The sequence below is a fragment of the Lepisosteus platostomus genome, chromosome 10 (assembly GCF_059453375.1).
Source record: "Lepisosteus platostomus isolate fLepPlt1 chromosome 10, fLepPlt1.hap1, whole genome shotgun sequence".
Taxonomy (NCBI): domain Eukaryota; kingdom Metazoa; phylum Chordata; class Actinopteri; order Semionotiformes; family Lepisosteidae; genus Lepisosteus; species Lepisosteus platostomus.
This window is the reverse complement of record NC_142620.1, coordinates 2880377-2908340: the sequence shown is the minus strand read 5'-3', so window position 1 is coordinate 2908340 and position 27964 is coordinate 2880377. Positions and strand designations below refer to the sequence as shown.

General features: G+C 42.0%; 2 protein-coding genes across 3 annotated transcripts in view; one reads left to right on the top strand and one right to left on the bottom strand.

Annotated features, from left to right (window-relative positions):
* tdp1 (tyrosyl-DNA phosphodiesterase 1) overlaps positions 1–24885 on the bottom strand; it is a 40270-nt gene extending 15385 nt beyond the window's left edge. The window contains exons 1-13 of one of the 2 annotated variants that reach the window (XM_088647513.1): positions 24456–24885; positions 23076–23697; positions 22625–22668; positions 21574–21629; positions 20212–20308; positions 19431–19465; positions 17677–17769; positions 15617–15787; positions 15126–15204; positions 14598–14783; positions 12841–12889; positions 10721–10787; positions 9290–9397 (exon numbers count right to left, since the gene is read on the bottom strand). In XM_088647513.1, coding sequence (XP_088503639.1) covers positions 9290–9397; positions 10721–10787; positions 12841–12889; positions 14598–14783; positions 15126–15204; positions 15617–15787; positions 17677–17769; positions 19431–19465; positions 20212–20308; positions 21574–21629; positions 22625–22668; positions 23076–23625 — 1535 coding nt within the window. In that variant the 5' untranslated portion in view covers positions 23626–23697; positions 24456–24885. The remainder of the gene's footprint in view (positions 1–9289; positions 9398–10720; positions 10788–12840; positions 12890–14597; positions 14784–15125; positions 15205–15616; positions 15788–17676; positions 17770–19430; positions 19466–20211; positions 20309–21573; positions 21630–22624; positions 22669–23075; positions 23698–24455) is intronic. The other variant, XM_088647512.1, reaches the window with a different exon arrangement.
* Positions 24886–24989: 104 nt separating this feature from the next.
* The window catches only part of efcab11 (EF-hand calcium binding domain 11), a 44600-nt gene continuing 41625 nt past the window's right edge, over positions 24990–27964 (top strand). Inside the window, exons 1-2 of the mRNA XM_088647514.1 lie at positions 24990–25136; positions 26679–26774. Of these exons, the coding sequence (XP_088503640.1) occupies positions 25062–25136; positions 26679–26774 (171 nt within the window). The 5' untranslated portion in view covers positions 24990–25061. The remainder of the gene's footprint in view (positions 25137–26678; positions 26775–27964) is intronic.

Genomic DNA, 27964 nt, shown 5'->3' with positions numbered 1-27964 from the left:
ATATAAAAGATATAAAAGAATATAAAAGTGCAAACCCAGCCTACAGTGCGGATATGTGGAGCTCTTTGTGCTGACGATCTTCCACTCCTTATCAGTCGAGTTAGAAAACAACGATCAAAAAAGAAAACCCATCACAGGGGGAGAAAAGAGCAGAAATTCTATGTGCATGGTGTAAGACCGCGTCAAATCTGATGCAAGCGGATGCCATGCGCTGCACAGTAATCACTGGCCGTGCTTTAGGTACAAAGCGAAATTCCTTTTTGGCCGATACCAGCAGGAGTACCACTGCAGTTCCTCCTGCTGCTCTTGCAAGGAACTTGGTAGCTCGCCCTGAGAAAGAGCTCTCTCTGACCTTTCACCCTGCATGGCACTCAGCACTCGCACAGGCTGGAGACGACCGCTCATCAACCTCTGCCACCTCTGGCCAGATGTACAGTGTCCCCGGTCTCTCCAGGGCTGCCTGAGCCTTTGACCGGCTTTCTGCTCAGAAACAATTCATTGTCAGGACTGTGGGCTCACGGGATGCAGGGTCATACAGCCCTGGCTGAGGATTTCTCCTCGGCAGCAGCTATACAACACTCCCCATATCAGGCACACAACTCACCGGTCTCTCCTTTGTAAAAACAAACATCAAAACAAAAACATTCCCCTTGCCAGAAAGTAGTGACATTTTGAATCTGATGTCATTTTTTTGGTTTCCTTCATTATATTGAAGCTGATAAGGATTCAAAAATCCAAAGCAAATGCAGTGTCAAACTAAAAGGAATACATTAAAAATGTATTGTGGATTAAAGGCTTAAAATTAATTATGTATAAATATGTGAGCTGGTAACATTCTATCCTAAGGCAGCTGTAAAGACATTTTAGCAGTTGGATATTAAAAGTAATGGCATGGCTACAAACGTTTCAAGCCACGTTTGTTGTTGTCATTAAAAAGTACGTATCCAGGTTTGTGTGTTATTAGTTATTCCAGTTTTAGACTCTATTTAATTCAACTTATTGAATAAAATAACTCATAAAGGAGAGCTCCTAACAAGAACCTTGTCCTTATGGAGCAAACAGAGGTGGTAGATTAAACAGGTGCTCATAAAGCGAGGTGGTCAGGCTGAACAACTGTGTCACGGAAACTGTGCGCCTTGGAGCCACGACCACGAGGATGATCACAGTCCACACCAGAGGACCACTGTGTGTTTCTGGGGTACAGATCCACCAGCACACCCCCCAACATTCAGCCATTTCTGCAGTATTAACATGTTCTCCATTGCCCCACATGTGTGCACAACAGCTCTTCGATGCATTACTATATATACAGCTGTACTGTATTATTAAACCTCTGGAACAGCAGACAAGCACACTGGATAGGCATACAGGGTAAACAGTAAATGAGCTGCTGCATTAATAATACCCCGGACCCTCACTTTTCAGGCTAAATGAACCGTGTGCTGATTTTTTTAAAAGCCAGGGCCAGCAGAGAGAGAATCTGATTAATAGAACATAAACCAAGACCAACAATAAGCAAAACAAATCCTTAGTCAGCCACCGAGCTCACAGGCTGGAACTGCGCTCCTATAACAAACAACGTGCTCTACCGAATTCACTGATGAGCAGACCTGCGCTGTTTGCTCAGCTCAGGGACTAAAGTGTGTGCCTGTAAATACAACAGAAGGCTAGAAAAGGATGTGCAGGTTCAGCACAAGACCTGTAGAGCACATGAATATAATAATTAACATGACTGAATCTTCATGCTGATTTTTTTGTGAATGTAAGGTATTGAAACTTTTTAACACTGACTGACAAAAAAACTTAATCCATTTCTATAAAGTCTTTTAGAAAATTTAGAATCTTCTATTTTTGATTTCAACCTTTTTTCTTTGAGAAAAAATAAGTTATAATAAGTCAAAATAAGTCATACCCGTCATGACATTAATTCTAATACCAATTAATATTACCACTAATTTTAATAGTATTTCAAACAGTGTATTGCCAGTGTCTGTAATTTTAACAACTGAGGTCATTCAAGGACAAAATACCAGCTTAACGCAGAGCTAATATGCTTATTGAACAGTGCAGAAAACTGTACTTTAGGATCTTAACAGATGTTTAAAATGCTCGCCATTAATAGATCACCCTTGGAATACACCTCGCACTGACACACACTGCAGAATTCTCAATTGTATAACGTCTGTGCATTACACTCTCGGACTCCTCAGCGTCTCTATTGGAGGAGATTTCAGCTCGGAACAAGTCTAAAAAACAGATATGAGTCATCAACTGCCTTATATCGTATTGATTCCTCCACTTTCTCCGTATGTTCACAGATCTCCCATCACTTCCATTATTGGTGCATGATCTACGAAGCCTTTTGAAGTGATTGCCATTAAAAAGGCTTGTGTAGTTATCATATATATGAATATGATTAAGCATCCGGATGATGTTACAATTACTTATTTGTGTTACACGTACAAATCAGGAACAGCCCATGTTACAGCTGGGTTTGCCGTAGCAGTCTGGAGCAGAGGACCCAGCTCCAGGGGACAGCAGCACCTGCGCAGGAGTCCCTCTGCATGGAAGGGGGAAACAGCCCCACTATGCATCAGATCAGGTGGGGTGAGAAACTGCTTCAGCAGCCAGTTTTAAAGAGGAAATGCAGTATGAAGAATGACGGATGAAACGGCAATTCAGTAAACCAACCAGGCATTTGTTTTCTACATGCCACATCCAGAGCTGGTCATTAAACGGAAAATGGAATACAAGTTCAGAATTAATAATAATGTAATATAATAATAATAATAATAATAATAATAATGTAATAATAATAATAATAATAATAATAATAATAATAATAATAATAATGTTAATAATAATAATAATGTAATAATAATAATAATAATAATGTAATAATAATGTAATAATAATAATAATGTTTCTTTATTAGCCCTATACAATTTCTTGCATTAGGAATGCGTCTTTTCGCAGACCCCAGCTTTTCTCCAGGGAGACACAGACACACAGACAGAGAGAGAAGCTTGGGGTCAGAGCGCAGGGTCAGCCATTGTACGGCGCCCCTGGAGCAGTTGGGGTGAAGGGCCTTGCTCAGGGGCCCAACGGAGTAGGATTCCTCTGCCGGCCGCGGGATTTGAACCGGCAACCTTCCGGTCACAGGCGCAGATCCTGAGCCACAGAGCCACCGCTCCGCCCCATTCGGAATTCGGAATCCCAGTTGGAATTCTCCAACTGTAAAAAAAACAACAACCTTGTTTGTAAATAGGGGTCAAACTGGTATTTACAATGCAAACCTGCTTTGGAAATTTATAATTTTATTCAAAATCCCTCACTCAGGTTTGAGCTACAATTTCACAAAGTGGTACCAATTCAGTGAGACAAATGAAAAAGTTCCACAATCCAAAAGGGAACGTTTTGCAAAGTTCTCAAAGATGAGAACAGAACAATCTGATTTCTACTGTTCTGAAACAGTAGCCTACTACTGCTCGACAGTGCTAAAATAATCAGATCTTCTTTATGCTTTTTCCCCACCTCAAGCTGCTGTTCCTAAGCAACAGCTGTGGTCAAGGACTTCAGACAGTCAGCTTCCTCACATGCAGCTGAAGGCTGACAGCACCCTGAGATACGCAGCAGTCTCATCTATGGGTGCAGCTCGCATCTCTTGCGGCCTGTTGTGTTTCTCACACAGGCCTGTCAGAGGAGTGAGGGTACAGTCTGAGGAGAAGATCTTGTTGCAGGATGTCAACAAGGAAACCACAGCAAGGCCTGTGCTGTGGATAAACTACTTTCCTACAGGGAGCAGAAGGGTCACACACGAATAAGAAAACCCTTCAGGAAATCACTGATGCATGTCATTCATGAACAATGCATCCAGATGCATGTGTGTGTGGGAGATAGGGTTTCTTGGAAATTCCACTTTTAGCACCCAACTCTGAATGTCATACAAGAACCGACAGCTCACCACCTTCCTTTAAGGAGCACACCCTGTGCGAATGTACACCGAGCAACATAACTGAACACTCAGGACAGCAGAACAGTCACAAAGTTTCAGGAAAAATCAGGAAAATGACAAAAACCGTCGTTTTATTGCTCAGAAAAAAAAGGTAAAATCATTAAGCCGAGTAACACTTGTCGCTGACGGGGCAGGTCAACAGAGGGCTGTTAAGTAGTGTGTGTGGCCATCGCTGCACATAGGAACAGTAAGGAATGAGGAGGCCAGGCAAGCAGCACAAGCTGCACCGCATGGGTTTTGTATCGTGTTCTCAGTGTGGTCTTGCGGGACTCCGTCTCGCTCCCGTTGTACAGCCGAAACACGGATGGTCCCTATTCACTGGTCTCGCAGCTCATGCTACTGGTGTTTAGTGCGGTTCAATCGGGCAGGCGCAGCATAACAGTCACATTCTCAGTTTGCAGGAGAGCGCGAACAGCACAGGGGTGTTAGCTGTCCTGCTGGAATATGGTCACGTCGGGACGAGCCCCCAGGAAGGGCAGCAGCTGAGGTCCCAGGACTGGATCGATGTGCAATCAGGTTGCATCAATCACTCTGAGGAGAGCTTTGGGGAGACCAGACACTCCTGGGCAGACTATCACACGCAGAGATTTTCCATTCTGTGGCACGTTGTTCACAGCCTAAACCATACTCCCTGATGCCCATCACAGAGGTTGGCACCAAACCTAGATTAATTACTCAAGAGGCCAGCTGAGCTGAAGCTCCAACACACCAACAGCACAAAAATGTTTTCTGATAAGCAGGACTAACTGGTTCATTTCTCAGTTTTCACCAGGCTTGACTTTCCTCGGCCGAAATCACCTCTTCACCTGCACCCGATCAATAATCTCATTAATGAGGCAATTGTGTGCTTATGCAAAAGTCCAAGTCACTCGTGACGTATCACGGTCAGCCACAAACGAACAATTAATCAAAATGAAGCAACAACATCTAATCAATATGCAAAACATGCATTATTTTTCTGAACACCTGAACAATGCAATACAGTATATGCAGAGTTGGTGAATTGAAAAAAAACAAAAACAAAGAATGAACATCCATCTCCTATTATTTCTGAAAAGAAAACCTGTTCGGGTAAAAGTCTACAATCCCCTTTCTTTCCTCGCATTTACAGAAATTGAGATATGATGTCAAACTGTTCATGTATTTCGAAGTTAACTGCAGCACTGTCCTGCGAAATGGCCTCTGAGGACTCTTCACCTCTGATCGCCATGTTCACACAGACTGCTCATCACTGCCTTGACGGTGGGAGAGATTAATCAGGCCATACATCTGACTGAAATCACCAAGGAAACAGCCAAGGCTTCTTCTCGACCAAATGCTGTGTCTGGAGCTTTCATTGCCTTTCCAGCCAAAGTGTAAAGTGTGAAAAAGTACTTCAAGTGCATTTTCAAAAAGTACATCTTATTATTCGGATGTCAAAACTCCACGTAAAATGCATTTTTTCCTGTACACAATGTAGAACCAAGAGCTCCCAATCACTCTAAAACATGTGCCACATATAATATATGCTGTGATGAAAATAGATACCATTTTAAAGAGGGACAAAACTATATTTATTTTTGTTTAAAAGGCAAAGCACATTTCTTTATTCTAAAATCTTATTAAAGTTCTCTTACACATGAATTTTAAATCTGCTGGAATGCTTTTATATAACACGCTATATAAAATGCTTCTGTTAACTCAGCTCACTGCTGTGGTCCTCACACCACTACAAGAGATGAGGACAATGCAAGCTGTCCTCTTAAACATACACTATCCACCAGCTCCATGCTGTGAGTCACACAGTGCCTACACGGTATCCACTATGGTAGCCAACCAATCACAGCACTGCAAACTCACAGGTGTCCAGCAAGTCAATGTTGCAATCCAAGCCAAGAGTATTCTGGCAAACTCACCCTGGTGGTACTCACCAACTGCAGCAACTGTTCACCGTTGCCTGTCCCATTCACAGCAGGCGAATGACACAGCCCACACTGAACTGGTGATGTCTGGACTACAGGACTCAACCTGCACCTGACTGAGAGCCTTCACTTGTCAGCCCAGCTGTCACATATTAGAACGATCTTGTGAAAGTCGAAAAAGACAGCTGAATTTTAAAGCACATGGCAAAAAAGAAGCAAGTCTTTGATAATAAATTGGCCTACAAATACTAGTCAACAGCACAGTTAAATTATTCCTTTTTTTTGTAGTGATGTTATAGCTTAAGGTAGCGACTTATGGGTAAGGATTTAAAAAAAAATCAATTTCTTTTTCAGCTCATGACATGAAACACCTCACTTCAATAGAGCTGGCAGAGAAGAAACTATGCACAGTTAACACCAGGTTCTGAGTTAAATATCTTTAGAGAGAGATAAAACAGTTTAAGAAGGTTATCAAAAAAGACTCCTGTTGAGTGAGGTTTTGGCCATACTTTAAGACTTGTGGGTTTTCCAGAGGCAGAAGCCCACAGAAAACCTTCATCAAAAGAAGTGTAATACCTAAACTCCTCCAGAGCATGCTTTGACAAACTAATGTTGACTTAGAAAAGATTTCTCAGGCTCCATCATAACTGGATGAGATGCAAATGTGGAACTGACTGCCTTGTGTCCTGTACATAGGTCAAGGAGATCTTTTATATTTTTTTGACTAGGTTTCTACAAAGGAAGCAAGGAAACAAGTGATTTCTAGCCTTGAATGTGTAAACGCAGCTGCGGCATGTCAGGCTGACAGGATTAATTAGAATTCTAAATTGGAAGGTCAGTTGTCTGACCAACTTGCCAGAAGAAGGCAAGTTAATTTTGTACAACAAATCAGGTCACTCTGTAACACGGTGCTGAGCTGGAGATACCAGGACTTCGTCAGTAGAAAGCACATAAAGGTTACAAACGAGAGGAGACTATTCTGACAATCTAGCCCGTTTGGAAGTTAGCTGCTAATTGATCTGTGGGTTTCATTCAGATGTTTCACGAAAGATGACGGCTTTAATATGGCTGGTGAGAACGTTCTGCACTCAAACAAGCCGATCTGTAAAAAGGACCTTGTGTTTGCGGTTGTAAATGCACTTCTATAGTTTTCATTTCTGTCCACTGGTTCTTGTGCCAGTGATGGTTCTGAAGAGGTCCTCTGGATCAAATCTGTCAGTGTCTTCACGACTTTTGAATGCATGAATCAGGGCCCCTAACAGTTTTCTCTGTTCAAGGATAAAAGTGACCAGAGCTTTTATTCTGTCAGTGTAGGACATTCCTTTCAGCCCTGGAAAATATCTGGCTGCTCTTACCTGGCCTGATTCTAGAGTAGCAGTATATATTTATAATAGGATGAACACATGATATTAATTTTAGCTTCGTAATATTAGGTGAAATATTCCTAATATTGTCTGTGCCTGCAATTCATTATAGTCCTTTTAACTAGATCCTATTCTATTTGAATGGTTTCCTGAAACTCTCCCTTTCTCCTCATATATTTCTTGACTTATTGAACCATTTTAACATCTCTTCTCTAGCTTTTCATTTACTGAAATCAAAGGCATTTATTTTTAAAGAAAGTAGGTCATTCACCATGTCTGGCATTTCGGTTTCTGCTGCTAACATTACTACTGGATTTAATAAGTCCGTGTGCGGAAATCTGAACTCTCCCAAAAAACACTTTATTCTTATACAGACTCATATAGAATTGAATTAGAAGGAATTTGTTGCAGGAAGGTCTGTTGCATACTCCTAACACTGTCTTTTCTGTTTAAGTCTGACCTATAAGGTTCCTGGGAACCATGGTTAGTTTCCTAAGCCTGAACCTGCCCCTCTTTCATTTTTTCCATCTCTCTGAAACACTCCACTAAAGTTGCTCTCCGGAATCCACAGAAAGAAAATATTTTACTATTCCACTAGCTTTAGTGGAAACTTGGCAAACACAAATTGCTGACCAAATCCAGCAATTTAAATCCTTTTAGGGGTTCTACAGGAACACAAAGTGCAACACTCACATCTTGAATACGGCTCTATTGGCCTGTATGAAACTGGCAGCCCTAATTAACAGAGAAGCCGACTAGTATTGATTACAACAAAAGCCTGCGGTCAACTCAGTGCACTCTGCAAACACAGCCTAAAATAATAATGTTAAAAAAAAGAACCACCATCATAAGAAACTGCATAAGGCAGTAGCTAGATATACTTTAAGATCAACTGAGATCAGTGTAATACTCTCCTATAGTAAAGAACTGCAGACAATCATTAAAAACAAATGCCAACGACAGACGGACAGGTCAAATGCAACATCAAAAGTGCCCTTTTTAGGTGCTGTGTGGACACTGATAAAAGAAGACCATTAAAAGCTACTCAGAACATGATGATCAAAGAGGAATTACCTGGGTTATATGGATACAGAGGGCTTTTTAGGGATATTTTAAAGAACACGAAGAGGGAGTAATCATTTTATTAAATGACCTGAATTAGGCACTCAAGTATGCATGAAGACATGGAAGAGATTCACAATTCAGATACTTAAGATGAAACACTAATTTTGTGCCGTAGTACACTGACATGAACTCATTCTAGCCTAAATTACCTCCTTAATGATAATGAAGATATTTCATGGAGTTCATGCTAGTTTTATCAGCCATAGTTGTCACCATCACTATACTGTTCCACTGACAGTATTCTCGCCAGGCCCATTCAGCCTTAACAGTTTTTATAAGTTTCTGATAGTCTTCCTTGCAGATTTTAAGAGATTTTATCTCAAGAGACCAGCTGGCTGGTTGCCCATGTTCTTGAAGTCTTTAATGCAAAAGTCTGAAAATGCAGTTGCCACAAGTACCTTTTTTTCTGCTACCAAACACTCGTGGAGGAGCTGAAATTTATCGGGGCTAAAAACAAACAACTAAGAAAACCACAGCCCAGTACAAAATTTAAAAGCAATATTGATGGTGATCAAAATACAGACAACAGGGCTGGGAAAAGCTTCACGACATTGACATGAGAAGTCTTCTTATAGAATGCTGTCATCTGGTGAACTACCATACAACCCAAGATCGGTCATTTGAAGATTTTGCTGTTCAGAACACGCATCTAATCAAACAGGATGTTTGGCATACTAATAATATACATGACTCCAAACTAGATGACACTTCCCATCGCTGAATTTAACCACATGCGCAAAGACACCTGTCCCATTTGCAGTTTCTTTTTGTATTTAGTTTATTGGGACTTACATTGTTGTTCCTTTTTCTAACAGTAAATGTTTTTGTTTTTTGCACTGTGAGATGCCCTGTTAGTGCTAAGCAAATGGACAATAATAATTTACCTTGTGACGAGAAACCACGCAAGTTCTTTGAAGTCTGGCGATATCCTCATGTAAGTCTTTATATGTGGCATTGCATGGCTCCTGCCAGTCACCTCTGCTGACCATTTGCTGGGAAGCAGAACAAAGGGAAAACACTCTATTACACACTCTTTCACATTCATCAGATTCCCATGTAACTGAAGTGTCTTCCTCATGATAAACTTCTCTTTTCTCTTTTCCAAAGCTATACAACTTTCGTACAGCAGCTCCCTTCAGAAAATGCAAAAACAAAACAGAAAATAATCTGTTGCAAACAGAAAATAATTTATTCCATTAGCGTGAAACTTCCTTTGCACCAATATATTTAATCAGTCCACTGCTCTTGTAGCACAGGTTAACAAGCTCAGATGATTTTAAATAATCACAATGTATCTGTAATCAAAACCTGAAGATGTATTGTCCGTCTGTGATACATCTAATTATGGACACCATCTTCCAAAAGGGTTATTAATGTGATTTACATCTGCCCTGTAGAAAGCACTTTAATGATTGCCCAGCTCTCGTGCAGGGTTGGAGTGGATGGTTTTTCTTCTTAATTTACAGGCATGTTGATGAAATGAGCTCAAATAAACTGTTTTACTTCTGAAACGTTTAGCAGTCTTGGCTTTTCTTGCAATGAAGCGAGAATCTTGTTCATCACTGGTGGGCATTATAAACACTTGGGTAAAATAAGAGGCATGTGTTGGGTACAGAACCATTCAAGTAACAATATAAATGCCACCAAATAGAATGTTTTTTTTACACTCTCCCAGATAACTACAAGGCTGTAGCAACCAAAAAGAAAAATAAAACCCAGTAAATAGGAACTGATTTCAAGATCATTGAAAAAAAGTACTTGTTGAAAGTTACAAATAACTACCTAGCAAGGCGTCATTGAGACGCAAAGTGGGATGGGTATTTCTCGGGTGGTTATGACAGCACATCTTGTGAAGAAGCCCAGAAGTCTGACTCACACTGAGGAGAAAGTGAAGCCTAGAGATTTACACTCCTCTGACCACGTAGTAGACTTCACTCTCTCTATAAATAAACCCAACCCTGCATTTATAAGACCTCAAATGTCAACACAACTTCCAAAAGGATAATTGCAACTTTGCGCCTAGTTTTCAGAAGGCACAATTTATCATGAAAAAAAAATGTTAGATCTATAATTTCCAAACACTACTTGGCTGAAACCTTTTTAGAAGATTTCCTTTTCTTCTTATTAAAACATCTGGGGATGCATTGGTCTTTTTATGTTGTTTTTCAGTTACATATGGCTTAGAAAAGCCCATGTGCTGTTTTCAGCATGAAGCATTTGTGAGGTGCAACATATGACAAACAGAGCAGCACTTGACAGTAGGAATTCTGCACAAAGACTAAGACAGAGGAAAAAAAATATTCAAAACTACTTACTGAAAGTAAGAATGCAACCACAGTTGCTTCTGTGCAGTCTGTATGCTGTAGGGCAATGATCCGCCAGCTGTTAAACAATCGAAAAACAGAAATCTGATCTCAGACAGCCACTGTATTGACAGCCAGCCTTCAAGCTGGCAGATTCCTACAGATGAGACAGGACTCTATGGGGTTCCAAAGCCTGCCGATAATTGACATAGGGCTTTACCACTTGGTTACGCCTGCAGAAAATGAGGGGGGAAAATTCAAACTGAAACATTCATAGATACATTGGGCATCTCAAATAGTAGATTTTATGGAATGGGTGCAGCGTTCCACATTTTCTGTGTTTAACAACAACATGCTTCCCCTTAAATTACCAGTCGCTGCATCTTCACTAGATATTTGCTTAGCAATTATTCACTGGCCTCTGGGTATTACTGTTAACCACAGCTGCTTCACATAGAACAGTGGATTCTTGTACTTTACATCCAAACCAGGGTGTCTGCAGGAATAAAATAGGCATTAAATGGGCTCTGAGATCAGTAGTGTTACACACTCAGCAGAAGAGGAGTCCAGTGAAAAGCAGGTTGCCTTGTTCAGTAACTAGCAGGGCTTTCAGTGATTAAGACCGAGAAGCAGAATTGGCCAAAAGAAAGGTTTAAAGGGACATCCACGCTACTTATGTGTTTTTTTAACGTTGCAAATAACCAAAGTCAGCACAGAGCCAAACAAAAGCTAGAAGGCCAAACCAAACAGCAGCACACTGACACACTAGACCAGCTGTGGGCAAATAAAGCTCAAAATGCCAAACCGGTCTACAACGTACTGTATGGCTGCAGTCACAAGCCACAAAAACAGACAGAGGACAAGGCATCAGGCTTTCTTGTGGCAACTTCATTATTTATTATGTATGCAATTTAATAGAAACTGAAATAAAACAGAAATATTATAGAAATAGATTTAAAAGTGTTTATATCTAGCCTAGTCCTAGTTGCCATTTATTGTGCTCCGAGTTTGCACTCAGCTAAATCTGTGAACTCTAGCATTTCTGACATTAATAGTTACATAATAGCTAATTAAATATAGACTATCATTAATACACAATTACGTATGTGCTAATTATATATGAGAATAATTGTTTCTACCCTGATCTGAACAGTAATCTGCTCATAATGGACACAGCATGTCGCCCAGGTGGGGGCGGCTCTGGAGGAAGCAGCTCCTCTCCTGTGTATGTGCATTAGGATTAGCATTCTGATTCAGCCCTATAATCCCACACCATAGCAGGAAAAAAAAGTTGTTAAAATCATCTTTTCACAATGCATGTCAAAACCACCACCAGCAGTTCTCCCTGTGCTGGAGGAGACTGGGTTACAGCACCAGAGCATGGTAACAGGAGGGTTACAGACCCTTCTCATGTTCCTCCTTCAGAGGAGGTCGTTGGGTCCATCTTGATTGTTAGCTTGATTAAATTAGTGGTTCACAGATATCAGTTCCTACAATGTGGTGGGGTATTTGTGGTGACACACTGCTCTGCATAAAAACTCTCGCCATACCATATGTGTGCAAGCCCATAACAACCTCATGCTCTGTATACTACCTCTCACTGAGAACACAACAAGTATGAAAGAACATAACCAGCTCACAGATCTTTATACTTGCTCTCACTGACAAGACAGGATTCCCTGCCCTCGTTCCCAACATAGGCAGTAGTTTGTTAGTAATGTACCACCAACAGCTCCTGCATAAGGTGACAGTCTTGAATTGACACAGTAGCTCCCTGACTACTGAGCACTTGCTTCATGCCAAATGCCCCTTTTCATGAGCGGAGCAGAAGAGGAGCCTCCACACTCACATTCTGCGATTTCAATTCTCAGAGCACCTTGCAGATGTTTATATATGAGTTTAACAAAGAGATTGTGCTGGCTGAACACTGATGCACTGTTAAATACACGTACAAAATAAAACAATGACACATAACAGGGAACATACACTAAGGATGCCTTAAAAGTACTTAACATGTTTTAGTAGCTCGTTTTTATCTTTATTATAAAACAAAATGTAAATGTCTAAAAATCATGTCGGTTTAGGTGTAAGGTGAAGTTCGTGCGGATGTACAGGTACAGTAGAAAGCTTACCCGGATAGCCTTCCAGACTGGTTCGCACATTTTCCACTGTGGGATACACCTAGGCAAAGAAAAGGAAAGCACCCATTTTCTTTCAATAAAAAGCAAGAACGATCAAGCGAAACTGAAAAAAGAGAACAAAGTTGAAACCTAATTTGATGTCAATAACTTGTCTCTTCCAAACACCAATTATCTGAACACCTCCACTAAAGCTGTGCTGTTGAAAGGTCAGTGACCTCCAATCTCACATTAGTGTAGGGCTCCTGAGACAGGCTACAGCCTTTATACGAAAATCATTTCCTTTATTTCATCTCATTGCAATTAAGCCCTAAAAGCAGAGAACACAATATGACTTCATACTTGGTTGTAACTGACTACATAAGCGATAATAAAATCCACTGATCACTCCTAGCATCAGAATGCACAGGGCCAGTAATTTTAAAAGAGCAATCAAATCATAGTGAAACATTAAATTAGGTAAAGTTCACTGTTTACGAATATCTAGGCAATTGGTTGTCAAGTGCTTTCATTTTCACAACCTACATTAATAAACTACACATTAATGTCAAATGTAGAAATGGTTTCCTTCATTGCAACAGATTATCTTCTGCATGCTCCTCTTGGTATATACTTGAGATAATATCCCCACTTCTCATCTTGGAGAATATAGAATCACTATACTTTGATGGATGGTGTCTAAAGTGATTTTTAGGAAATGCAATCCCTTAGCAATCTTCTACAACAAGATTCATTTGTGTTACTATTGCATTCACCGTGATTGTCCTTTTCTGCACACTAGTATGATACCTCACTCATTTAAATCAATTTACAGATCTTTAATTGGGAACTGTTCCTGTCTCTGTAATTTACTGCTATTTTCCATGCCTCTGTGCAGTGCAAGTTATAGTGCTGTTATCAAACTAAACTTGCAAGAGGAGATTCTCTTTCTGGTCATAAGTCATTCCTTTATGAGTGAAGACTGGAATAATTTGCAGATTAAGGTCAAATATCCACCTTCGCATCACAGAGTGCTTTCAGATGGATGATTAAATCTTTTCTGCCTGAGACTTGCACTTGTTAACTCTCCTGGGTCCTGTTATGTCCTTTCCTGTTATTTCAAATTTATTCACTGTTCCTTCTCACTGCTTTGGACATCTGTGCAACACTGGTGTAAACCTTGTGTCCCAGTCCCCGCTTTAAATCAGAAATATTTCCTCCACTGAATGAGGGATTTAAATAAAACAAAACCACGCTTCATGAACAGATCACAGAGCCAATGAAACCGATCCAATACAGCTGGCTTTGCCCTCGATGCACTTCTCTAGCAGAAATGGCACAAAGCAGGATGACGAACTGCAGCCCTGTTCTCGGGTTGGAAATAACTGTTCAAATTCACAGATCTGAAATTCACAGAAAGCAAATTAAACAGGCGGAGCCACACGGCAAGAACCCACACAGGTCTTCTGCCCTAAGGAGCCGCGACCCGTCTCCTTTGGTGTTGGGCTTTACTGAGATGGTAAGGAACAGCCTTCCTCAGGTGTGAGGGAGAGAGGCGAAGTGGCAAAGGAATGAGGTGAAGCAGAACAAAAGGCAGAGGGCCGGGGGCCAGAGGAGAAATGGGCATGCAGATCCGAAAGATCGGAATGGGAACTACTGACATGGAGAGATCTTTGATCCTCCTTTGCAGCCTACGCACGCTAACGTGGCTCCATGCTGTATGTCCTCCTGGCACTGACTGCCCTCATCCGAGCTCCGTTTCAGTCACTCACCAGATGCAGAGGGGATTCCGGGCACAGCGCCTTCTTTTTCCCATTCCCCAGGGTTGACAGAGAACTTTGGAATTCGGAGGCCAACCACTTGTTCTTTTCCCAGCCCATGGAGCCGATGCTAGAGAACTGACCAACAACAGGCCAGGACTCGGCGTTGGGGATGGGCTGTGTATTTTCACTCAGGAGCTGTAAGGAATAACAACAACACTGCACAAACAGCAACTCCCCTTGTGATCGTCTGGGTTCATTCCCACTTGTCTTCAGTACAGTCAGGGCAGCTCTGCCTGTAGGAGAACAGTGTGCACAGGCTGCCCCTGGCAACACACACAAAAGCAGTTCTGAAATGTTTGCTTTTATTGAGACCTTTAGATGCTTAAAAGGGAAGTTTAATTTATTTTTTCAAATGTTACATTACATATCACCTGAAATATATGCGTTTTCATAAAATGTGTGTTAAACACTAAAATCTGCATACAGGAAGTACACAGTGAATGAGAGAGATGTACCAGGAGATGTTTGTTCTCTCACCTTCCTCAGTTTCAGGTGCCCCCATTTCTTCATGTTAGCTCCCTGGTATCGCCCAGGGGTCGAGCCAATAAGGTGAACTCTGACAAAACACACGAGATGCCAACTTAAACAACCCCCCCGTTCAGAACACACTGCGCACCAGAAGAAAGCGAAACGTTTAGCACTAATTAAAAAAAAACAACAGGTCTAACTGAAACAATTCTAGATTCATTTTATAAAGTCAACAGACACAATGAGCTGTGGAGTATGAGCATAGTTACTATGTAAATACATTAAATCTTAAAAGAAATTTCCCCTAGAAACATAAAAAAGTATCCCCTTACACAGAGTAATTTGCCACTCTTAAGGATCACTAGTTAAAAGTAACTTTCCCTGTTATAAGAATCGCCCAGCTGACTGTGCCTGGCTGCTTCTATGAGATCGGGGTGTGGTGGTCTGCTCCAAGATCAGTAGCACCAAGGTGAACGTTGTCCCTCAGGTGTGCCGCTCACCTGGTCTCTGACAGGTCGTGCTCTTTGATGCGGTCGGCCCACTCGTTCAGGGTGGGGGAGCGGTAGGCCTCCAGGTACTCGATGATGTCGTGCTTGAACTGAGTACGAGACTCTCCAGCGGTCGCAGGGCTGCCTTCAGGTAACTTAGGGTAGAGGGGACTCATCCATATCCTGAAGGAAACAGGAACAGGCAAAGTATTATTACATGTAGTCACCCCACAGTTTGTCATTTGCATATTACCCTAAAATGTCTCGCAAACATAAATACAGCTTCTAAAATAAAATAAAAATACAGGCATACAGCCTCAAAGAAGAAATATAATTCCATCCACTCAATGTAAATGTACTTCTGCTACTGTATGTGCTTAGCTTAAAAATCAAGAAATGCAATTAGCAACAACCAAACACCTTGTCATTCTTTGGTGATGGTTTAGTCACTGACACTGAGGCTTTCTGGAAGCAATTATCAAGAACATAAATGTTTATGAGCACACCTGTTTCCCCACTGCAGTGTTGATTATGCAACAAACAGACAAGGCATCAAATCAAATGGTAATATTGAGCTGCAAGCAGGTTTACAGTACCTTTATTTAATATTATTAATAATTGATTTAATGCATTCCCATCATGGTGTAAAGCCACAAATTAACCTCCTGTTCAGAATAAAACTATTGTAGTTGAGACATTTCTGGAAGAAAACTTCCATAAATCAATGGAAGACTGATTAAAAACAATCAGAATTTGTACAAACGAAGTGCCAGTTTCACGGGTATCTGCAACCATGCTGCCAGCGTTCCCAGCTACAGAGCCTTAATTCCAGTCATGCAAGCAATGCAGTGAAAAAACACTCTTAAAAGAAACCAGAAATGAAAAACACAACAAATCCACAAAAACGTGTATTTTCCAGAACCCAGAAATCCTCTGAGATTGAGGTCTACCTTGTGCTAGTCCCCGCAATCTTAAACCTTTTTAGCTTTAGTTTAGCTAAAACCTACATGGACTGCAAACCCTGTATAATAGGTGCCTTATTCATCCTTCAATACAAGACCAAGGAAAGGAGAGACATGCCTGGTTTCCACTTGATTTAATTGAAGCCGAAGAATGAGTACAATATATTTAATCCTTGAATTAATATGGCTCAGAGTACAGGAGAGAAATTTAGCTAATAACGTTTCTCCTTGAAAGAACCTCCATTAATAAAAATGGTACAACATAGCTTTTAGATAATAGCTAATGAGCCAATTAGGGAAAACCCAGTTTGGAAATAAATTGTTTGAGGAAATGGATAATTTACATTATTGAGCAACAACACTGAAGGAAAAGGATAAAGCAGAGAACGTGCTCAAAATCCAAACTTTTGAAAAATAGTCATAAGCCTAGTTATACTCAGGCAAACACTTATTTGTTTTAACTTCAGCATCCTCTGAATATCTGCTCAGTCTGCTGTCATGGAAACACTATTAACATCAGTTAATGTAGGACACCCATTTCAAGTATGAAATGTATTTTTCTCCAGAAAACAAAAAACACACGACGCAGCAATTATGGTGAGGACAATGAGAAATGCTAAGGCCAATTTCAGATGCAATTAAAATAAAAACATGTTGAAAACATCTGATACCATTAAGCATAACTGTCATTCGAAGGTATTGCATAGAAGCATGAATTCCAAATCCGCTTCACAGATCAAACAGACCAGAGACCGGAGTCCAGACTGACTCAGAATTATCTCACCAGTGACGAAACCAAAGAAGGATGGATTAATAAAAGCTCCTCATTGTTCCATATAGTTGCTCAATAACATGCTTTATTAACCCTTTGCTTTTTTTTATCATCAAGTTATGTCCCAAATGGTAAACACATTACTTTCATTATCACTTATATATATAGCTTATTCAATGAAAAATGACCCAAAATGTTGTTGTTAATGCATCACCCCTAAAAATAACAGTAATTTAAAAAAATCATGTCTAGCCTGCAACCCCAAGTTTCCGTGTAGCCAGGCACCCCACTAAAGTCAAACAGCCAAGGGGTACCCCTGAAGCCTTCCGAATGCTCACCCCTGTGTCTTCTGATACCAATCAGCTGCAAACAGGTTCGCTGTGTGAATCACGATTCGAAATCCTTCTTCATACAACAGTAACATCAGCTTCCTGCAGAAAGACCACAGGACAAGATGCAGCAAGAGTCTGAACCGCTTCAGGCAGCTATGGGTAAATCCCCAGCAAATCCTCAAACCCAACACATCTCACATGATTTAAAGTGGAATGTTTCGTGACAGCATAAGAAAAGCTACAAGCAAGTGGAGCCATTCATTCCATCTAGCTTTTATATTACAAACCAGAGTGTACCAGAGGCATGGCACTCTATTAATAAAGAAGAAATTAAGGCTGGGTGCCAAATCAATATGCAAGTATTAAAAACTATGCATCATACTGATTCACTCAATGACAGCACAGTTGCTTGTTATAATGCCTTGGCTATTAATTCACTTCAGTTGTCTTAAACCTTTCTCCAGCCTCTGTAGATTGTCTTGCAGACACTGCAGAAAACTCCAGACCTTCAATTGTGCTAAACTGAATCCTCAAAATCCCTTTGATGGTATTTGCTAAATAATATACAATATACAAAGTCTATGTATATTATGGACAGAAAGGAAATTCATGAAAAAAGGACAAGACAACAAGGACATAATTGAATGAGATGCCAGCATGGATTTATTATTAGCTGTATGAAGTGTTGCAAAGGTAGGATCACAGACAAAATAAACTATAAAGTAATAGTCAGTCTCCATCCAATTTTTAAAAAATTGAAAACAACGTAAAGAATGTAAGCGATGCAGGGAAGAGCAGGAATCATACATGAACAGGCAAACATGGGCAGGCGGGCTTGTTTCATTTGGAGAGCTGCTTTTCTGGTACAGCAGCTAAAACAAAACTGTAGAACACACGAATCTGAATATCAAAAGATGATCTCCTTCAAGCTATACGGCAATATCTGGAAATAATCCCCCTTCAAAACTGAATTTAAACCCTTTAAGAGCTTAACAATGAGGATCTCCAATAGAAGCTGCCTGTGCTGCTTAAGAACTGTGGAGTTAAGAAACCAACCAGCAACCTACAGGCACTCTCAACAGGTACAACCCCTAGGCCAAGCCTACTACTGCAGAAGGAAAGCGGCACACAAACGAGGGAGATGTGTCTTTATTTTTATCTCCGCAGCAGTAGCAGTAAGTGGAACGTACTACTACACAGAGGAGTTCCCCCTGCAGCCTGCACACCTCCCACTGGGGCGGTGGAAGAGGGGGCTGAGGGCGCGAAGCCGCCCAGAGGGGCCAAGCCAGCGCTCAGACGCAAACCCAAAGGTCTGCTCCCGCTGCCAAGCATGGCGGCCCTGGCCCGCAGCGCTGGGACCCGCAACAATTCCGGATTCCGCTTTTGGCGTAGACAGATGCGACCCCGCAAGGGGACAACGAAGGCCGAATGAAGGCTGCTTGGGCACGTCCGAGACGCCTATTACACATGTCGGGGAGGTGCCGCCCGAGTCTGCAACACGGGTCCACCTGCAGGCAGGTGAGCGGCCTGGGGGGAAGTCGGCCGCGGCGGGCAGCCTGAACCAAACGCGTTGCGGACCCTCTCCTCCACAGGGCGCCGAGCCCTCTCCTTTTCACTGGCCTGTCTTCCCTCCCCGAGTCCGAGTGCACCAGAATTGATTCAAAGCAGCAAACGGCAAGGACCCTGCCAACAACACTCAAGGGAGGCTGTAAACAAACAATAAAAAATGCATTTGCATTAAATGATGGAAAAACACTTACGTGTGATGAGTACCAAAAGCTATGTCCAGTTTGGCCTGGAAAGACAAACAGCTGCATTACTGAGCCGAATGAACCATGGTTTAAATATAAAATATGCTGCTGCACCCAACCAGTCTACAGCAGTTTTATTAACACAACAAACATCTAATGTATTAATATTAATAAGGAGACACATACTGATGTATAAAAAATATACAGAGCTGTGGAGTATTAGAAGTTCAAGTTAAGTATTGCAGTAAATCTACTTGTTTCATTAGAAGCAACATCCATCATGCACCTCTGTAATTGACCACTTTTGTGTGAAAGCACAAAATGTTCAGCAGCTTGGTGCTGCCTCCTGCTGGACACCTTGGAGAAGACAAACTGTTCCTTCATCATTGAGACTTTCATCCCTGTGTCAGCAGAGAGCTGCTTCTTCCTGGTGAGGGTCAAAGACAAACCAGAGACTGTACTGGAACAACAGGGTTCAGGATAGGATTTTATATTTGTGAAAGGCTCTGGGTGTTCACTAGCACAAGTACCTGCTTGACCCAAGGGGAGTCAGTACCTGGCACAAGTGCACGCGTGACCCAAGGGGAGTCAGTACCTGGCACAAGTGCACACGTGACCCAAGGGGAGTCAGTACCTGGCACAAGTGCACGCGTGACCCAAGGGGAGTCAGTACCTGGCACAAGTGCACGCGTGACCCAAGGGGTGTCAGTACCTGGCACAAGTGCACGCGTGACCCAAGGGGAGTCAGTACCTGGCACAAGTGTACGCGTGACCCAAGGGGTGTCAGTACCTGGCACAAGTGCACGTGGTCATAAGCATCAGCTTCTTGCTGCAGTCTGTTCTTGAATCCGCGTTTTTCCCCATGGACGATTGTCACTGGTGTATACCTTGAAAAAAAAAGAGGCAAGTTTAACTTTCAAGGTGATTTTTTTCAAGTCTGGCAGGAAACTCCTGAGATTCACACACACCATCCTTTTTAATCACTATAAGTCCCTTTCTGATCCTCGACAGTTCAGACAAATGCTGAAAAATCTTTTGAAATACATTTGAAGAATCATGTGGTAATGGAAAAATAATAAAGTCCAGGTTAAATCTACTTTTGCGTTATTTATGCATTTTGCACCTATATACAGTAGCACTTTTAATTCTAAGGGCATCAAAAATGTTTTATATATGGGGTAGATCCACTTCATCCACTACTGAAGTGCAGCCCTCTTACACAGCTCAGGAGGTGTAGAAGTGAGAAAATATCTGATCTGTTGAATTACAGAGGAAATTTAGGGAGGCCAGATTGCTCAAGCCAGGACAGTGGAGTTAACACACGAATAGTGGTTGGGATCTTTACTGACCACTTGGTCAGGAACTTGGGTTTTCAGCTGATGTCCTGCAGCACTGTCACCACAATACAGCACTGGTTTAAAAATTCTGGTTCAGAGGGAAGAGCACCACCTATTGGTCCACTCACACCACTTATAGCAGCAGCCTTAAGAGGTCTCCTATATCAATGCTGATCTGGCCCAAGATAAAACACAGTTAGATTCCTTTTTAACTCTTCAAATGAAGTGCACTGCAACTGCCTGTGGAGAATCAGCCTGCCTCTGTCCTTTGACCTTCACACACAAGGCTCTCCTGTGTTACTGTAATTCCTTACACTTATATAGCGCTTTCCTGGACCCTCCACTCAAAGCACTTTACAGGTAATGGGGTCTCCCCTCCACACCACCAGTAGGTAGCCCCAGCTGGATGATGTGACGGCAGCCATAATGCGCCAGTCCACTCCCCACACACCAGCTCTCAGTGGGGAGGAGAGCAGAGTGATGAAGCCAGTTCAGAGATGGAGATTATTAGGAGGCCACAATTGGTAAAGGCCAGGGGGAAATTTGGCCAGGATGCTGAGGTAACGACCCTACTCTTTTTCAAGAAACGCCCTGGGATTTTTAATAACCACAGGGAGTCAAGACCTTGGTTTTATGTCTTATCCAAAGGATGGCACCTTTTTACAATATAGTGTCCCTGTCACTATACTGTACTTTACTGTGGCTGGATGACAACAATGCTGATTGTTCTCCCCTTTACAACGATGAGCTGGAGAGACTACAACGCCATGTGCTCAACACCCTTCCGCCAGCAATACGCTACATTCCAGACTTACCTAAACTCCGGTGGGTACTGCTTCACCAGCCAGTGCACATCCACACAGTAATTAAACTAAAAACAATTAAAAGAAGGAAATGTCAGTTTCTGCACAAAGATGACAGCAGGGCAAGCGCTAGATCTAAAATGCTTATCCACATACTCTAAGGCGTTGCATTTCTTAATTTCTTGCAACTAAAAAAAGTGACCATCAAGACATGTATCTGTTTTTTTTTTTAATTATTCGACTACAAGACTGAAGTGCAGCCCAGGCCACCAGAGGGGTGACTTGGCTTTCTGTAACAGGCTCAGTACAACCACTTCCATAGACAAAATGAAAACTCTCTTTAAACTGAAGAACCACTTCACTTTATTTGTGCCAACTGTGTACAACCATGAATTGTTTACCTTTCACCCAGGAATTTCATTATCACAAATATATTAACACTTTAAATAAAAGATCCATTACTTAACAGTAGCTCATTGGTTTCACACCTTTTACAGTAATTTCAGGAATACCCAGGATGAGCTGAAAAGGACTGGGAAAGAGGTCTTTCAAAATGAGTGGAAATTAGTGACTGAAAAGATCTCTCCAATGTGCCCAAGTGCAACTGAAACACAGCCTAGATACATCCTGGAACGGAGATGTCGAACTTAAGAAATTCATCCACCTACGCTGGTTTCATGGTTTTCTAAGTCATTTTTGAACTTCTGTCACTGGACAGAATCATGTGTGCTGTTCACAACACAGTGTAGCTCTTTCAATAGTTCCTCACTGTCACACAACAGTCCCCAAGTCCTACAGAAAAATCAACTCACTCAGTCAAAAAATATTGTACAGCCACTTACAATCTTAATCACTTGATTCTGTAGACAGTGTGTTCTCTGTGATTATTTTTAATTGTTTTAACTGTGCTTTCTTTTAAATGGCAGCGAGCAAAAATATTCATAACTCATAAAATTCATAATGCGCATATAATTGAACAACACTAAATGTATGAACAGAACAGTAAGAGACACTTCATCTCTCGCACTTCATGAATACCCGCAGAACTCAGGAAATTGCTCACCTGAACAGATTCCTTCAGCGTCCCAAATAAAGGAGAGAGGATATCTGATAAAGAACAATTGAAACCAGTTACTTCAGTATTGCTCAGCACTGTGAACCTCCAGGCAAAAGAAGACGAAAATCATCCTTCTATACAGAAGCAATATGGTCCTACAGTACACTCACCATTTCCAATTGTAGATGACAAGATGTGAACCCCCCCCCCCAAAAAAAAAGCAAAGCAAAACAAATGATTTCATGCACAGCTCCAATCTTGGGGAGTCACAGAATATATGGGTTCTCCTTGCACCTTTCTTCTCATGACCTAATTGAGCAGACTGGACTAATTTAAGTGTTCAAGGACCTGCAGCTGCTGGCTATTCTGAAGAGGCCCAGAGAGCCCCCCAGACCCTGACCCGTGCCCTGATGCGTTCACCCCTTGAATCTGCAACACGCCGGCTCACTGCGTTTACCTTTAATGTTCAGAGCCCCCACGTTGTACTTCCTCTCTATCCCTGTCACTTTGGTGAGGTAAAAGCAGAAGGGTTCACTTCCTTGCAGCACGTCCCAGGTGTCCAAGGTCTCATCCACCTCTGGCTCGCGTGAGGCTAACGGCACCCTCTCCGGCACACTGCTCTCCTCGTCAAGCTTGACCCTTTTGGGACTGGGCAGACAGGTCTTGGTTTGTTTCTGGCTCTCTGGCTCAGAGTCAGACCCCTCATCACTGCTCGAGAGGGCCCAGCCAGAGTCCTCCGGCTCCGTCTTCCTCTTGAGGGCGAGGTACATCTCCCCAGATGCGCCTGGAGATTCAGTTTTCACGGGTTCCCACGGGCTAGAGGCTTGTCCAGCTTCAGATCCAGGAGACAAGGGGAATAAATCCAGCTCGTCCTTCGCCTCAAGCAGCTGGTCTGTCTGTCGGATGTTGTCTGAACTGAAGTACTGAGTCCTACTCTGTACCAAGGCAGAGTCTTCCTCATCGCTGCTGGACAGAGTCCACTTTCCATGCTGGCTCTCCTGCGACATCCCTGAGGTAAGTGAAATAAACGCAGGATAGGAGCAAAATCTGCCTTACTCAACACAGAAGACCTATTTGTGCTGAAACAACTCAACGAAAAAAACACATGACTGCGTCTGTGTTTATCCTTGGTCCAGCATATAACTAAAAGAGTGTGGGTCTTCCGTTTAATAATGCCACCACACAAATGGTAAACCAGGCAACGCCACGTGAAGCAAATATCTTATTATTCACCAGTCGGTGCCACCGAAATTCCAGCCCTCGTTTTATGCACAAAATTGTCTCAGGTGAAAATCAACGTCATCTAAAGACGTATTGTAGCAAGGATCGTAAACGTTAAAATAAAATGTAACTTAAGGAGTAACATCTAGGTCGCGTCTGAACTTTTTGTTAGAATGGAAACACTAAAGACGTACACGTTCAAACTCAAAAGATAGGAAGCGGTATTAATGCTCGGAAAGAGATTGTTTTTGAGTTGTTATGCCAGGTTATAAGGGTATTTTTAATGTTAGCTCTCATAGATAAGATTGGTTGTATTCATAACAGACTTTCGGCGTCCGGAAGAGGGGTTCTGTTTCTCCAATGGAGACTGCAAGCATGCAATAACATCGTGCAACCTTACACGAAAAAAACTGCAAGCAATACTGAACGCACCTACTGATAGTAGCACCATTGCTAATAGCAACAACATCCAGCAGTCTGTTTTCCAAACTATTTAGTAAAACAGCCTAACACACACTTTTGCATAATTGTTTGTTCGTTTCCGGCTTCCTAGTTTTCACTTTTTATAAACCTTCACTATAAATGGACGCCGTGTAATACAAACTTGAAAACTTACTGAAAAGGCAATAAAACGGTGCAGGGTGCTTTTCCAGACGATAAATTCACAACTGGGTTTAGAATTAATTGATGGTTGGTAAAATAATGTGGTTGAAAACGTATTACTAAAACAATAAAAAATCTAAAACTTTCTTTATTCCATTATTTCCAAATAACAGAACTGTTTAAGGCTGCAGGTATTTTAATTTTAACTACAACGCCCCCGCCATTAAGCTTTGTCGACCCCCTATGTTCAGAAAAAATGGTGCAACAACATTTTAGTTCCCCGGACGACAAAAATTTCAAACATTAGCAACGTCTCTTACAAGCCACGATTGCATTGACATGCTTGACGAAAAACTCTAACTTAGTGGTATGGGAAATAGCCTTTTTATTAAACGGACTTTAATAAATCGTTGAGATGAAGAGAGACGTAGCATAAACTTAAAGTCAAAACATTTTGATGACGACGTCGCCCTAGAAACGGAAGCCCGCCAGGCTGAGCCAATCACGTTCCGGATTGCACACCTGCCAACCTGAACGGACCAATCAAGCGTCACCTTACAGTATCCAAGCGGTTCTTTAAAAAACTGATGTGGTTTCCGTAAATACAGTTTAGTTTGCAATGTTTTCGTACAAAACTAGTCTTGGCAGGCAAGAACCGAAAATTTCAGAAACCGATATAAAGAAGTTCACCTCGGTAAGAACCATTTTAACTTGGAATGATATTTACTGTCCCAGTGCAATTCTGTTATCTTGGAAAATGTACATTGATTATTATTTTTGTTATCAGCCACTATGTCGAACCAGGCAAGTCAGTTGAAACAGATTTTCACAATGGTGACCTTGCCAAGAGGACAAGGCCAATACAGCGCGGAAAACAAGAGCAGGTGAAGCCACGTAACGTTAGACACGGTTGAACGGTGAGCCAGAAATCATTTGACAAAACTGTCGGGAACGATTTTGATGTGAGGGTAGGAATGACTTATTTTTGCGCCCCAAAGCAGTAGTTGGTTGAGGTTTAATTTGTTTGCAGTTTTACCCCCCTTAAATTGTAGGATAGTACGAACTACTGTAATAAATTATGCATACAGGAAGGTGTTTTTCCAACTAAACTGAAACCAGAGAAGTATTTGTCTGGTATACAGAGAAAACCAAAGAGTAAAGAAAACAAGTAATTTCTGGTTCATAGCCAGCAGCTTTATCACCCTGCAGCTCACAGCTGGCAGCCCACTGGTCAGCAGGTGTGAGCCTGGTCAGTACCTGGATGGGAGGCCCCCTGGGAAAGCTAAGGTTGCTGCTGGAAGAGGTGTTAGTGGGGCCAGCAGGGTTGTGCTCACCTTACGGTCTGTGATGGGGACACTATCATGTAAAAATCCTTCAGATGAGCTGTAAAACTGAGGTCCTGACCCTCCAAGGCAAAAACAAAATCACGGGGCATTCCCGGAAATAGTAGGGGTGTAACCCGGGTGTCCTGGCTAAGTTTCCAACTTGTCCTTTACCAATCATGGCCCCCTAATAATCCCCATCTCTGGACTGGCATTATCACTTTCTTCTCATCCCCGCTGAGAGCTGGTGTGTGAGGAGAGTACTGGCGCACTCTGACTGCCGTCGCATCATCCAGGTGGGGCTGCACACTGGTGGTGGTGGAGGGGATCTTACCCATTACCTGTAAAGCACTTTCAGTGGAGTGTCCAGGAAAGCGCCATATTTACGTGTAAGGATATTATTTTTAGAGATCACGATGATGAGTGTGAAGGGGCCACCAGGGATAGGTCTGAAAACAGAATGGGGTTTTCAAGTCTTTCTCAGGGTAACGATGTATAACCCACATCACCATAGTGCAGGATGGGGAGTGGCCTCTGAACCTGTCAGTCATTTCTTTTTGCCAATTGAAACAAAATAGGAGGATCTGCTAGTAGTTCAGGAGGTGTAGTGGGTGGGTTCTGAATCCAGTCCTGGACTGGGGTGCCTTCTACGTAAAATTGACTCTCCCTGTATTTGTTTGGGTTTTGCCCAGTTCCCTCCCACCTCTCAAAAACATGGTCGTTTAGCTTGACTGGCATCTCCGAATCGTCCCTTGTGGGCGTCCTAGGGCTGGCATCTAGTGGGAAATCCTGCCTGGAGCCCGCTGTCTCCAGGATAGGCTCTGGGTTGCCATGACCCCAGCCTGGCATAATTTCTTAAAGCTTTAAGAATAAAGGATGGGTAGATACTAATTTTATCCTTTTGGTCAACACAGGTTTTTCAGCAATGTGATGAAAGCAAGAAAGGGTACTTAGACAGAGAGGATCTGAAGATTGCCATAGTCATGTTATTTGGCTACAAGCCATCAAAGGTAAGCTTGCAATTGTCCAGGTCTTGCAGATTGCCATCAGTGTACTTGTTCTTAAGCCCACTGGAAAACTGGGTTGCAAAGACCGTCTACAGACATGACCGATTACTTCTAAACGAGATGAGTTGCATTGATCTTGACGAAACGATCCAGAAACGTTCAAGCTAGAATGGAAGGCCGACAAGCCACAGAAAAGCCAAAGACATTCTGCCTTCTGGGAAAATGGCCCTGAGTGTGATTGTGTGCCCTGCAATGGACTAGCGTCCCGTCCAGCGTGTATCCTGCCCTGTGCCCATTATGTTATTGATTGGCTCTGGCTCCGCTGCGACCCTGGATTGGAAGAAGTGGTTAGGAAATGGATGGATGGCTGGTGTCAAACATGGCAAATTCCTCAAATATCCGTGCCTTACAAAAACAATAGGGAGTGTAAGTGTAAAACTAAACAATTATCTATTTTAAAAATGATTCAGGTATTTGCATTAATTGAAAATAAATTGGAAAAAAGCTTTCTGCTTTGCCAGTGTTGCATACTATTCTGTTTCACCCATTGTGCTGTCTTAAGGCAGTAGAGGGCACTGTCGCTTTTTTCTCATTTGATACTTGTGATGAGATTAAACAAGACAAGAAACGGATGTAATTTTAATGTGACAGTCAGTATTTCTTGTAATATTTCAATTCTGCAAGGAAATCTGTACCCGGTGCTTTCACCCTAGATCAAAGAAATGGCAGTTTGGATTTCATGGGAGTTGTTTAAAGTGCTGAAGATCCGTTTGTTCCAACTAGAAACCTGTTGTAATTCTCCCCATTAGATTTTCTTTATAATCTTCCAAATGTACACAGAGATGTTTGCGTCTGGGACTTCTTGGGAATTGCTGTGCTTTTGTCACTTTAAAGTTCTTTCTAATGGCAAATAAGCCCAGCATCGTTACCACCTCAAGGCCTGATCTTATCACGTGTTCAAGGCTAAGCAAGGCAGGGACTTGTCAGGACTTGGATGAGAGACTTCCAAGGAAAACTGGGTTGGTGCTGTCATTGGAATTACTGGAAAATAGGTGACGCTGTTTTAACTGGATGAGAATTTCCACACGAATGCCCTGGTATAATGGGTAGTGACATGGCACTGTGGGATGTGCCATCTTTGAGATGAGACATTAAGCCTCTTTGACTACTTAGTTATTAAAAATGTCATCACG